Source organism: Dama dama, chromosome 9 (assembly GCF_033118175.1).
Source record: "Dama dama isolate Ldn47 chromosome 9, ASM3311817v1, whole genome shotgun sequence".
Taxonomy (NCBI): domain Eukaryota; kingdom Metazoa; phylum Chordata; class Mammalia; order Artiodactyla; family Cervidae; genus Dama; species Dama dama.
The window spans coordinates 21,787,343-21,801,033 of record NC_083689.1 but is presented as its reverse complement, the minus strand read 5'-3'; the positions used below and the strand labels follow the sequence as shown (position 1 = coordinate 21,801,033).

General features: G+C 46.4%; 1 protein-coding gene across 1 annotated transcript in view; it reads left to right on the top strand.

The window, feature by feature from the left end:
- Positions 1–868: 868 nt before the first annotated feature.
- The window catches only part of ACSBG2 (acyl-CoA synthetase bubblegum family member 2), a 33,163-nt gene continuing 20,340 nt past the window's right edge, over positions 869–13,691 (top strand). The window contains exons 1-6 of the mRNA XM_061152165.1: positions 869–899; positions 2,777–3,006; positions 3,925–4,013; positions 4,697–4,817; positions 9,072–9,158; positions 13,499–13,648. Coding sequence (XP_061008148.1) covers positions 884–899; positions 2,777–3,006; positions 3,925–4,013; positions 4,697–4,817; positions 9,072–9,158; positions 13,499–13,648 — 693 coding nt within the window. The 5' untranslated portion in view covers positions 869–883. The remainder of the gene's footprint in view (positions 900–2,776; positions 3,007–3,924; positions 4,014–4,696; positions 4,818–9,071; positions 9,159–13,498; positions 13,649–13,691) is intronic.

Here is a 13,691-nt window from a genome sequence, read left to right as displayed (position 1 = left end):
CTCATTGGGCTATTGGTCTTTTTCTTATTGATTCATTGGTATTCTTTACATATTAAGGAAATCAGGCTTTGGTTGATTACATGTGTTGCCCTTTTTTTTTTTTTCAGTTTGTTGTTGATCTTTTGATTCTGTTCATGATATTCTTTGCTGTTTGAAAAACTTAAAACTTTTTATGTGCCAAAATTTACTCTGTTTTATCCTTTAAGGCCTTTGAGTTTTTCTGTTGTACTATCTTTAAGGAAACGAACCAGAACAGGACTCTCTTGGGAGAGTTGCTTCTCTTCAGGAAACTCCAAAATGCTCTCTCACCCATAGGATCACATATAGATCTAGCTTCTACATTCTCATTGTTCAAGAGACTCTTCTGGAAACTCGAAGACTGCACATGCTCTGGATTTACAATTGCTGGATGATCTGGCATGCAGGCCTGGCTCCTCTCCTCCTAGGCCCAGGACAGGCATGACTAATCAATCCCAGGGTTCTAGGCGACATGACTAAGTCAACACTGGAGCTGGCTTCAGACCTGCAGCTCCTTTACCAGGCCTGCTAAGTTCCCGGGGCTTCCAGGGTGGCGCTAGTGGTAAAGAACCCTCCTGTCAATACAGCAGATGTAAGAGACACAGGTGTGATCGCTGGGTATGGAAGATCCCCTGGAGGAGGGCATGGCAGCCCACTCCAGTATTCCTGCCTGGAGAATCCCATGGACAGAGCAGCCTGGCAGGCTACAGTCTATAGGGTCCACAGAGTTGGACACGACAGGAGCAACTTAGTAGCACATGCTAAGTTTCTTGCTCTGTGCCTTGCAGCACGGTGAAGAATGGTCTCTGTAAGGCCTGAAACCCAGATGAGTCAAGAAGAGAAGGCTGAGGACCTCAAAGTAGACATGAGCCAAGAACAAGGTACGTTGTGCAAGAGAGAGAAAGGTGGGCTGAATCACCACTGTTTATAAAGGAGGCCGGGCTGGAGAGTTGGGCACAGCCACTCTGTGCCCCAGCTGCTGGCCTTGCCTGAGGTGCCCGAACCTGGGGGGCCAAGTCTCTACATGTGATGGGTAGCAGAGGGGGCTGACATAAAGGAGTGACAGCTGGGGCCTGTCGTTCAGAGCAGAGCTCTGTGAGCGAGTCACCTGCTCTTTTGAAGTCTCTGTTGTAACCCTTGTACCGGGGAGAGGGGGGCATTAATAATAGAAGCTCCCTATGTCTTCTCTGGTGGCAGGAGACGCAAGAGACTCAGGTTTGATCCCTGAGTCAGGAGGATCCCCTGGAGGAGGGTGTGGCAACCCACTCTGGTATTCATGCCTGGAGAATTCGACGGACAGAGGAGCCTGACGGGCCATGGTCCATGGGATCACAAAGAGCTGGACATGACTAAGTGACTAAGCATGTTAGGATGGTGTGCCTGTGTGGGTAAAGCATATACACACACATATATATTTAATATTATACATATACACATAATACATTACATATTACATATAGTGCAGACATGTGTGTGTGTGTGTGTGTGTGTATGTGTGTGGCAGATGCAATAATATATATATAATAATATATATTGTTGTCAATAAGTTGTGTCTGAACCTTTTGTGCCCCGCCGCAAGGCTCCTCCATCCATGGGATTTCCCAGGCAAGAATACTGGAGTGGGTTGCCATTTCCTTCTCCAGGGGATCCTTGTAACCCATGGTTCAAACCTGAGTCTTCTGCATTGGCAGGCAGGTTCTTTACCCCTGAGCCACCAGGAAGTCCAATAATACATATAATAAGAATATAATTATATATATATATAGTACATATATATACTTACTATATAAGAATATAATTATATATATAGTACAGATGTAGTTATATATATGTATATATAGTATAAATGTAATTACACTTATGATACAGATGTAATAATATATGTAATGCAGATAGGTGTGTATACATATATTTCTAGTTAATGATTCAAATGCTAAAGGCTGATTCACATCAAATAATTCAAATGTTTCTAAAAGGAATAAAATAATGCCATTTACCACCTATGAATGGCCATAGATATTATCATACTAAGTCAGAAAGAGAATGACAAATACCATATGATATCACTTATATGTGGCATCTCAAATAAGACACAAATGAACTTATCTATGAAGCAAACAGACTCACAGACATAGAGAATAGACTTGTGGTTGCCAAGGGGGTGGGGGAGGGATGGACTGGGAGTTGGGGATTAGCAGAGGCAAACTATTATACAGAGGATGGATAAACAAGGTCCTACTGTGTAGCACAGGGAACTCTATCCAATTTTCCTCGACAAGCCCCAGTGGAAAAGAACATCTGTGTGCATAACTGAGTCACTTTTGCCACAGAGCATAAATTATCACAACATTGTAAGTCAACTATACTTCAATAAAATTTTAAAAAAATGATTCAAATGTTGAAGAGTGAAATGGACACAGCTTTCTTTGAAATGTGTCAAAAAGGAAGATGGTGTGATGGATGGATAAATAGAGGGATGGCTGGATGTGCTAACAGCTGTAGGATTTGGTGGTGAGTAAGAGGGCACTTGCTATACAAATCCAACTTTTGTATGCTTGAAAATTTTCATGATAGACTGTTGGGGGAGGGTAAGGAAGAAATAAATAGGAACAGGGAAGCTAGAGCAGGCCACCACTGACCATGTGACTTCACTCGAAGCGTGGGATTCATTCAGTATCAAAAAAAGAGCCCCCTCCCGCCTCCCGAGTATGAAGTGAATATAAAACGTGTGCCATCCAAGTCTGGTGGTTATCTGCAGTTAATCCTAGGCTGTGGACCATTCACCGAGATGGAGAAGTCCTTATGAGGCTATCAAGACATGGGCCAGGCCATGAGAGCCCCATGACCATCCCTGAGTTTTTTCGGGAGTCAGTCAACCGATTTGGGACTTATCCTGCCCTAGCATCAAAGAAGGATGGAAAATGGGACGTTCTGAACTACAACCAGTACTATGAGGCTTGTCGGAAGACTGCGAGAGCCATGCTCAAGGTAAATGTGTGGTTCACTCACTCCTTTATTTGTTCATCATGTATTAAATCATTCCTTCTGTGTGTAAATACATATGGGACAAAATGCACAAGGCACCCCAAGAAAGAAGGTTAACCGGTGACAATTTTCTTTCATATCTTTGTCCCTTCTCTACAGAGTGATTTAGTTGGATGTATCTGGTTCAAGATCTTGCATGAGATTGTAGTCAAGCTATCTGCCCGGGCTACATCATTGGAAGGCTTGACTGAGGTGGGAGGGTCCACTTCTAAGCATGGCTAGGTCTTGGCAGGAAGCCTCAGTTCCTTCCTCTATGGAAGGTCCCTGGAGGAGTCAGATCCACAAAGACAGGAAGGATAATAGATGGTGGGGGCCAGGGGCTGGGGAGTCAGTGTTTCATGGGGATAGAGTTTCAGTTTGGGAAGATGAGAAAGTTCTAGAGATGGATGGTGGGGACAGTTGCCTAACAGTGTGAATGTCCTTTTTTTGGTCACACTGTGAGGCTTGCGAGATCTTAGTTCCCACAGCAGGGATGAACTTGGGCCCTCAGCACTGAAAGCATGAAGTCCTAACCACTGAACCACTAGGGAATTCCCCTGGGTTTTGGGGTGGGGGGGGTTTTAGGGTAAAGGAGCTTAATACCACTGAGCTGTGCACTTAAATTTGGTTAGAGTGATTAAAAACTAAAATCCATAAAAATTAGAATAAAAAAAGGGGGTACTAAGTAGAGCAAGGCAAACCAGCCTCCCAAGGGTCACACAAAAAAAATCACTCTAGATTTCCATCTCAACATGGGCTTTTCCCCAACATGACTTCCGTGGGCTCTGGAGTCCACCTTCTCCCAGTGAGCAGGTCCCACCTGGAAGCAAACCTCCTCTGTGTCTCTGTTTTCTGCTTGTCCATCTGTTTTTGCCTTCCCAGCTGGGCTTGGAGCCTTTCCACTCAGTTGGCATCCTTGGATTTAACTCCATCGAGTGGATTCTTGCAGCTCTTGGTGCCACCTTCGCAGGGTAAGATCCTGGGCCCTGGACCCTGTGAATGTTGGGGTGGGGTGGGGGGATGCTGCTCTGGGGGCCTGGTGCCCGCACAGGTTTCCACTGAGATATGAGCAGACAGCCCTAGGCAAGCCAGTGATATAGACACACACACCCCAGTCATCTGAAATACACCAAAGGACTTGTACAGCTCAGAAATAAAAACACAGAAAGATTTTAAAGGAGCAGGAAACTTGAAGGGAAACACCACTAAGGGAAGCAGCCAATAAGTGCTTGGAAAGCTCCTTGAGGTCATCTGGCAGCAGGGAGATACAAACCCACCACATAATGGTTGAAAGCAAGAAGAAAAGGTTGTGAGTGAAGGGAATAGGTGGCTGGGGGAGTGGTGGGGGTTCCAAACCCCACCTCTTATTTACTATGAGACCCTGAACAAGCGACTTCCCACCCTTGAGCCTCAGCTTCCTCATCTGTAAAATGGGTACTGTGAGGGCTCCATGTCATAGCAACATCACGAGTCCATCATCGCTGTCATTCCTGTCCTTTTCGTCATTGTCCAGTGGTGGAGGGAGGGAAGTTGGTGAAGGACTTCAGACTCAGAACCTGCCGGCAGACCCTACCCCCAGACCCTTTCCTCCCCTTCCAGGAAGTTCTTGACTCAGGTATGTGGGCACACACATGCGTGTGTTTTCTTTTCCCAGGGGCTTCTGTGTTGGTATTTATGCCACCAACTCCGCGGATGCCTGTGAATATGTCATTACTCACGCCAAAGTGAACATCCTGCTGGTGGAAAATGGCGCACAGTTGCAGAAAATCCTTTCGGTAACAACTGCCGCCCCACCCCATCCCCCGCCCACCACCACTGTTGCCCGCCCATCACCAAGGAAGAATGGATGTGTGCTAAGTGGAGGAGTTTAACTTCCAAAGCATATTTTCCTACTTGGCCTCCATTTTTTTGATGTGGACCATTTTTAAAGTCTTTATTGAATTTGTTACAATACTGCTTCTGTTTTATGTTTTCATTCTTTTTGGCTGAGGGAGGTATGTGGAATCTTAGCTCCCTGACCAGGGATCAAACCTGCACCCCCTGCATTGGAAGGTGAAGTCTTAACCCCTGAATCATCAGGGAAGTCCCCTGGGCCTCCATTTTTAAAAATGCATTTGTGTGTTATTTCATATACAGCCCACTGTTTATCAGTTTTCTCTTAGAAATGTTATCTTGAGCCTTGTCATGCTTTCAATTGTCATCTCTTACACTCACCCTCTTTTCTGAAATGCTTTTGTGCTTCTCTGCTGTCTCCTCCCTACATCTGGCTGTGTCACTGCTTCACGACTTTCTGGTGGATGTCTGGCTCTCCCCCCAGGGTGACTATGTTTGCTTTGGGTCCTTCCTTTCAAGCTGTGTTGAGCTTGTTACATCTTACATTTTATATTAGAAGTTTGGGGGGCAATCTTCCTCTGCTTTGCTGTGACTTTTTAAAATTTTTCTTTTGGGTTGTGTTGGGTCTTCGTTGCTGCTCGTGGGCCTTCTCTAGTCGTGGTGAATGAGGGCTACTCCTTGTTGCGGGCTTCTGATTGTGGGGGCTTCTCCTGTCGTGGAGCACGGGCTTTAGGGCGTGCAGGCTTCAGTGGCTGTGAAGGCTTAGTTGCTCTGCAGCGTGTGGAATTGTCCTCAACCAGGGATTGAGCCCACGTCCCCTGCAGTGGCAGGCAGATTCTTATCCACTGGAGACCAGGGAAATCCTACCATGACTTTTTGTACTCAGTGAAATCTGACTCCTCTCTTACTCCTCTTGCTTCTCCTTGCATTATCTTTGTATGGATGCTGGAGAAACGTTTCCCATGATTTGTGTTTGCATGATTGCAGTTGTCTGAACTAGCTTTTCAGAGAAGTATTCTGAAAGGAGGGAAGTCCTTGGGAAGAGTGAACCTCCATGGCCAGAGTCATTGCTCAGCCCAAGAGCTACTGTGACTATTTCTTTCTTCCCTCCTTTCCTCCCGTACTTTTTTTTTTTTTTGCCGTACCATGCAGCACGTGGGATCTTAGTATGCATTGGAAGTATGGAGTCTTAACAACTGGACCACCAAGGAAGTCCTCTGTTTCTTTAATACCCTATTCCATTTCTCCTGTGTTATACATTTCATATTTCTGAAGTTGAGATTCAAGTCTTGCCATCAGTGCCAAAGACAGTATCCTCTGAACATCAAGGGTGTTTGTCCACATACTAACTTCACTGAAATTAGGGTAGATTCACCAGACTCAATGAAATCCAGCCTGACTTAATGAAAGTGGACACTTTGTGCCATAAGGCCTCCTTCAACGCAATACCTAACCTGAGCTGGTTCAGGGAGCACAGACTTCTCCTTTCCGGTTGTCTTTCTGTTGTTGTTGTTTTGTTTTGTTTTTTGGCTGCACCGCGTGGCATGTGGGATCTTAGTTCCCGGACCAGGCATTGAACCTGTGGCCCCTGCAGTGGAAGCATGGAGTCTTAACCACTGGACTGCCAGGAAACTCCCCAGACTTCTACTTTCTGAAATTGTTTTCTGAAGCCACGCTTCTTTGGTCCCTGGTACTCAATTCATGTCCTGTCTGTCCTGTTCATGGCAAGGTGACTGGTGATGAGTGAGGGTAGGGCCCTTTCCCTCCTTACTGTGAATATAGGCTTCCGATTTGGGTTTTCCCACTGTTAGAAAATGCTTTGTGTTCCATCCTTCCCCTGCAGCCACCCTGCTGCTATGACTTCCAGTCCTTGGTCTGGTATCTTCAACCTCACAGGCATAAAGCAATATCTGAATTATTTCCATCTCCTAGTTTCATTTCCCAGGTGGCTCAGTGGTAATGAATCTGTCTGCCCATGTCCCAAATGCAGGAGACATGAGTTCAGTCCCCGGGTCAGGAAGACCCCTGGAGAAGGAAATGGCAACCCACTCCGGGATTCTTGCCTAGAGAATCCCATGGACAGAGGAGCCTGGCGGGCTACAGTCCATTGGGTGGCGAAGATTCAGATATGACTGAGCATGCACACAGAGACTTAGTTTGACCAAAGATGCAGTTTGCAGAAGATCTGTTGTTCTGGTTACTCTGAGTGAAAGACTCAGAGCCAGGCTCCTCCCAGACTGCATGTTCAGGTCCACTTGGAAATCTTTCTTTCTTGGTGATGTTCACAGACTGTAACTCTCCAGGGCTTCCTTCTTCCTTCAGAATAAACGGCAGACTCCTCGCCATCACTTCCCCAGGGCAAGGCCTCCTGGCCCTCACACCCTTTGCTGCCTCCTCCCCTGGACTCCTCCCTTCCACCCTCACTCCAGCCATCCTGGACTTTTTACATCCCTCAAACATGCCAGCCACTGCCTGCTCCAGGTTTTTTGGACACCTGTTCCTTCTCTTTCTGGAAAACTCTTGTCCAGAAGTTAAAAGCACTGCTGTCATCTTCTCTCTCCAGGCCATGGCAGAGACTTGCCTATAATCAGCATTCTTGATGCTGGAAGTGACATCTTCATTGCACTGGCTAGGAATGTGCCACAGACCCAAATGTCCTCCCCTTACATGAATGACAAGATTCTTGCAAGGGACAAGAATCCCCTGAACCTTACAGTTCTAGGTTTAGGTAGAGCCTTCTGAACCTGCCCAGGTTCTGGCCACCTTCATGGAGAATTTCTGTGGCCTGATGCCAACTAGAAGTTTGGCTGGATCTTGGCTGTGTAGCTCAAGGTGCCAAGAGAGGAGGAGCCAAGAGGGTTGTCCTTGACTCACCAACTAAGAGCCACAACTCGGTACAGCAGAACTCAGGAGGCTGTTGCCCTCAGCCCTCTTCAATGGTTGGAATCTACTGATACCAACCACAAAGAACTCAGCAGTCCTAAGAGCAGGTTGCTTAGTGTCAGTCAAGACACAGAGCCAAATTTTACTGTGTGGGCAGTGGGGGGAAAGAGGTAGGGGTCCCTGTGGGAGAGAGCTTAGGACATGCTTCTGGGCCAGGTTATCCTGAGGTCCATGCATAAATTTGACTGTGTGGATCACAACAAACTGTGGGAAATTCTTAAAGAGATGTGAATACCAGACCACTTTACCTGCCTCCTGAGAAACCTGTACGCAGGTCAAGAAGCAACAGTTAGAACTGGACATGGAACAATGGACTGGTTCAAAATTGGGAATGGAGTACATCAAGGCTGTATATTATCACTTTGCTTATTTAACTTATATGCCAAGTACATCATGTGAAATGCCAGGCTGGATGAAGCTCAAGCTAGAATCAAGATTGCTGGGGAAAAATATCAATAGCCTCAGACAATGCAAATGACACCACCCTAATGACAGAAAATGAATAGGAACTAAAAAGCCTCTTAATGAAAGTGAAAGAGGAGAGTGAAAAAGCTGGCTTAAAACTCAACATTCAAAAAACAAAGATCATGACATCTGGTCCCATCATTTCATGGCAAATAGATGTGGAAAGAATGGAAAGAGTGACAGACTTTATTTTCTTGGGCTCCAAAATCACTGGGGATGGTGACGGCAGCTATGAAATTAAAAGATGCTTGCTCCTTGGAAGAAAAGCTATGACAAACCTAGACAGCTTATTAAAAAAGCAGAGACATCACTGCTGGCAAAGGTCTGTATAGTCAAAGATATGATTTTTCCAGTAGTCATGTATGGATGTTGGGAGTTGGATCATAAAGAAGGCTGAGTGCCAAAGAATTGATGCTTTCGAATTTGTGGTGCCTGAGAAGACTCTTGGGAGTCCCTTGGACTGCAAGGAGATCAAACCAGTTAATCCTAAAGGAAATCAACCCTGAATATTCATTGAAAGGACTGATGCTGAAGCTGAAGCTCCAATCCTTTGGCCACCTGATGCAAAGAGCAGATTCACTGGAAAGGCCCTGATGCTGGGAAAGATTGAGGGCAAGAGGAGAAGGGGACGACAGAGGATGAGACAGTTGGATGGCATCATCGACTCAATGGACATGAGTTTGAACAAACTTAGGGAGACAGTGAAGGACTGGGAAGCCTGGCAAGCTACAGTCCATGAGGTCGCAAAGAGTCGGACACGACTGAGCGACTGAACAACTTTCTTTCAGATTCCGAGCAACAAGATGGAGACCCTAAAAGCGATCGTTCAGTACAAGCCACCCGTGGACGACAGCAAATGTAAAAACCTGTACTCTGTAAGTGTCAACAAAGGAGAGGACAGGGCCTTAAAGGGAAGGAGGGCACTGGCAAAGGAAGGGGGAGGCGGGGCCATACAGGGAAGTGGGCGGGGACTTGCAATGGAACTGTGTGGTGACCGAGAGAGGGAGGGCAGAGCTATACAAAGGAAATGAGCGAGGACTCAAGGGAACTGGGTCGTGAGCAACACAAGTGGGTAGCAGTAGTGGTAGTTTAGTCGCTAAGTCATGTCCGACTCTTTCTTTGCACCCCATGGACTGTAGCCCGCCAGGCTCCTCTGTCCACGGGATTTTCCAGGCAAGAATACTGGAATGGGTTGCCATTTCTTTCTCCAAGGAATCTTCCCAACCCAGGAATCGAACCTGTGTCTCCTTCATTGCAGGCGGATTCTTTACCAACTGAGTTAGGAGGGAAGCCCACAGAAGTGGGTGGGGACTCACCCACCCACTGGGTGGTGGGCAAGGGAGAAGGCGAGACCTCACAAGGGAAGGGGGTGAGGCTTTTGAGAGAATTTTTTTGTGCCATGAAGGGTCTGATTTCCCGGAAGGTGTCTGTTCTGGTCATTTATTTCTGTGTAACAAATCACCCCCAGAATTGGTGGCAGAAGACAGTATCAATCATTTTATTACTAGGTGTTTTTGTGTTTTATTTTTTCAGAGCATTAGCGTAACTGAGGATTTCCTTGGTGGCACAGTGGTAAAGAATCTGCCTGCTAATGCAGGAAATGTGGGTTTGATCCCTGGGCGGGGAAGATCCCCTAGTGTAGGAAACGGCAACCCACTGCAGTGTTCTTGCCTGGAAAAATCCCATGGACAGAGGATACTGGTGAGCTAAAGTTCATTGAATCGCAGAGTGGGACAGACTGAGCGCATGCAGCGCACACAGCGTAACTGAAAAAATGCTGCAGCACTGAAAATAAGATGTGTTGGAACTCACAACATTAAGTTTAAGTATTTAATTTATGTTCAAGTCAGAATTTATTATAAATTTACTTTCCTGGCTCTCACAGATGCAAAGTCATCAGTATCTTTATTAAAACTGTTAGCTATTTTTAATGTACGAAAATACACATACAAGGGGCGCCCATTTCTGCTATGGCTTGGACCAACAACCCTGTTGGAGCCTGCCTTTTTTTCAAATTTTGATGTTTCATCCATCACAGATTTGCTTTGTTTTGATATTGACTTTTAAAATATTGCATTGAAATATTATTTATCTTGATTACAAGCTTTTCTTGGCGGGGGGAATTCCCTAAAAAAATTTGCACTCAAAGAGAAGCCCCTGGTCCGCAGCCTGGTCCTGACTCTGCATCTGGGGCTCCTCCAGCACCTTTCTTTCTCTTTTTCTGCTTCTGCAATGTCTTCAGGACCTGTGGGCTTGTTTGGTAGCTCAGATCTCCACAGAGAATGGTTTTTTGTTTGTTTTGTTGTTGTTTTTGCCATGCTGGGCAGCATGTGGGGATCTTCATTCCCTGACCAGGGATGGAAACTGCGCCCCCTGCAGTAGAAGGAAGCTCAGAGTCTTTAACCACTGGACCACTGGGAATGTCTCCAGAGAGAATGTTTTGAGGAGAGAAATATTCAGGCAGAAGCTGTCCTGCCTTGAATGACCCTATTCTTGGAAGGAGCACATTGAGGCCAAGCTGTAGACCAGACTCCACCTCTTACTAAGCGAGGGACAGGGCCCCTGAAAACTGTGTGACATCATACATGTCACAGCCTTTTTTTTTTTTTTTTTGCAAATTCACTCTGCCTCAGGGCCTTCTAGAGTCAGAAAATGCTTGAGTGCAAGCAACAGAGACCCACTTAAGCCAAAGGAGAGGGTTTGGGTCTTGTTTCTAAGGATACAACAAGTTAACTCATAGACGTCAGGGCAGGAGGTCTGTGAGGGACCAGCCCAGGCTCCTGTTGTTAATGTTCCTGAGATCAGGCCATCAAACCCATGATCCAAATCAGAAGTCCTAACATGTCACGGAATTTATTTGGTTTTCCCTCCACTCAAGTGGGAGGAAAGATGACAGTGATTCTTTCTGGCTGAAACACTCGCCAGCTTGTGCACCTTTCAGAAAACCTTAGAATATTAAGACCAGGATGATAACCAACTAAGTAAGACAACTGATCAGAATCACAGACATTTCAGAGGTTAAAAGTGACCATCACGGCAACAAGATCTTAAGTCTGGATAAGTTAAACCCTTTTGTTAGAAACACTATTTACGGCAGGGTTTCTCAGCCTCATTGGATATTCAAGGTGGATGATTTTTTTCTTTTGAACTTTTAATTTTGTCTTAGGATATAGCCAATTAATAATATCATGATAGTTTCAGGTGGACAGTGAAGGGACTCAGCCATACATAAACATGTATCCTTTCTCCCCCGAACTCCCCTCCCATCCAGCTGTCACATAACACTGAGCAGAGTTCAGGGTGGATAATTTTTCATCATGTGGGCTGTCCTGTGCATTTTAAGGTGTTAAGCAGCAACCCTGGCTTCCCTCCACCTACTACATCCTAGTTGAAACAATCACAAATATCCTCAGACTCTGCCTAGGTCCTCTGGCCGGGGGGGAGGGTGGTATGGGCAACATTGCTTCTAGTTGAGGACAGTGATTTACAGGCAACAGTTTTGTGACAGGTTAAGAATCTACTTCTCTGCCAGGGTGAGTAGAACCTCCCATTTTTAGATTCAGTTTAGGAATACATTCATTAGAACTGAGAGAAAAAGGAAATGCCTGGGAAATTAAAAGGTGAAATTTGAGGGCAGAGGGATGACAGAAGAAGACCATTAACTGGGCAGGTGGTGATGCCTGGAGTTGGACTCGGAACCAATTCCAGATTTCCAACAGAGCACTGCATTGGACTAGGTTGGGTCAAGTGTCTATGTGATCCCATCATTTGTGGCCATGGGAGGATGAGGTCCTGCACCTGCCATTAGGGGAGCATCCTTTTGGGGGGGGTGGGGCATTTCTCAGAGAAAGGACAGGGTCCCTCCCAAGGCCTGTGTGCACTGCTCCTCTCATCGTCACACTGCCCTGTTAGGGATGCTCTGGGGAAAGGTCCTTTCCTTTTGGATGGGGCCAGCACTGCCCTGTCAGGTTGCAGGCAATGCTGGCCATTTCTGGAGGACATGCAGAGCCCTCTATTTTGCAGACAGGATACTGTCCTCCTCCAGAGCCTCACTGGAGGATCACAGACAGCATTTTTGCAGCTCTCATGTGAAATTCAGTTCATACAGCCCAACAGTTCCTTGTGAAGCATCAAATTCTAAGGTAATTAAGAGCACAGGCTCTGGACTCTTGGGTTAAAATGCTAACTCCTCTGTTTACCTAGTGTGTGACCCTGGGCAGGTAACTTCCCGCCTCTGAGCCTCCACTTCTTCATCTGCCAGAGGGAGGTGATGTATGTCTTATTACTAAGGATATCTTTGGCTGCAAGTGATAATAGCCTAACTCCAAATGGCTTAAACTTCAAAGACCATTTGTTGGCTCATGTAACTACAACCCATGCACAGCTGGAACCAGGAGCTCAAATAACATGCCCAAGGCTCCATTTGGTGGTGAAGTGGTAAAGAACCTGCCTGCCAGTGCAGAAGACATAAGAGACGTGGGTCCAATCCCTGGGTCAGGAAGATCCCCTGGAGAAGGAAATGGCAACCCACTTCAGTATTCATGCCTGGAGAATCCCCATGGACAGAGAAGACTGATGGGCTATAGTCCATTGGTTGCAAAGAGTCAGACACAACTGAAATGACTTAGTAGGCTCCATTTTGCTCTCCACTAACCTTGCTTCCCTCTAGTCCTGAGACAGTCCAGCAGCTCCTCAGGTTACCTCATTTTCAGATGACTCATTCATGTCTCAGCACTTACAGCCAAAGCTCTGACCTTCACTGTGATTGGGCCATCTGAGGTCACATGTCCAGAACCAGTCCAATCACTGTGGCCCAGGCAGATGGGACCTTCCAGCTTAAGCCAATCAGGATGGCCTTGAGTTCCATCAATCTGGTCACTAAGTTTGAGGTGCCAAGTGGAATCTGGAAAGGCAGAGAACAAATGATCCTGAACTCTGCTGTTCTAACCATTTTACACATAGTGACCCATTTACTGCTTAGAACAACCCAAAGAGTTGGGCCTTGACATCATCCCCATTTTACCTATGAGGAAACTGAGGCCGAGGTGCTTGAGTAGCCTGCCCAGGAAGTGGAGGAGAAGCAAGTGTCTCAGGGCCTCTGTATAAAGTGCCTTTCCTCCTGCTGGGAATCATCCTTCCAGGGCAGCTGGTGGGGCAAGACCTGACCCCTCACACCCTTAAGCCGCCATCCTCTGCTGGTCTTTTCTTTCTGTAGTGGGATGACTTCCTAGAACTTGGCAGTAGCATTCCTGATGCCCAGCTGGACCAGATCATAAAAAGCCAGAAGGCCAATCAGTGTGCCGTGATCATCTACACTTCCGGGACCACAGGCCAACCCAAGGGGGTGATGCTCAGTCATGACAATGTAAGTGCTATCTCTGCTGACGGGGTTGGGCTCCGCAGCCTCC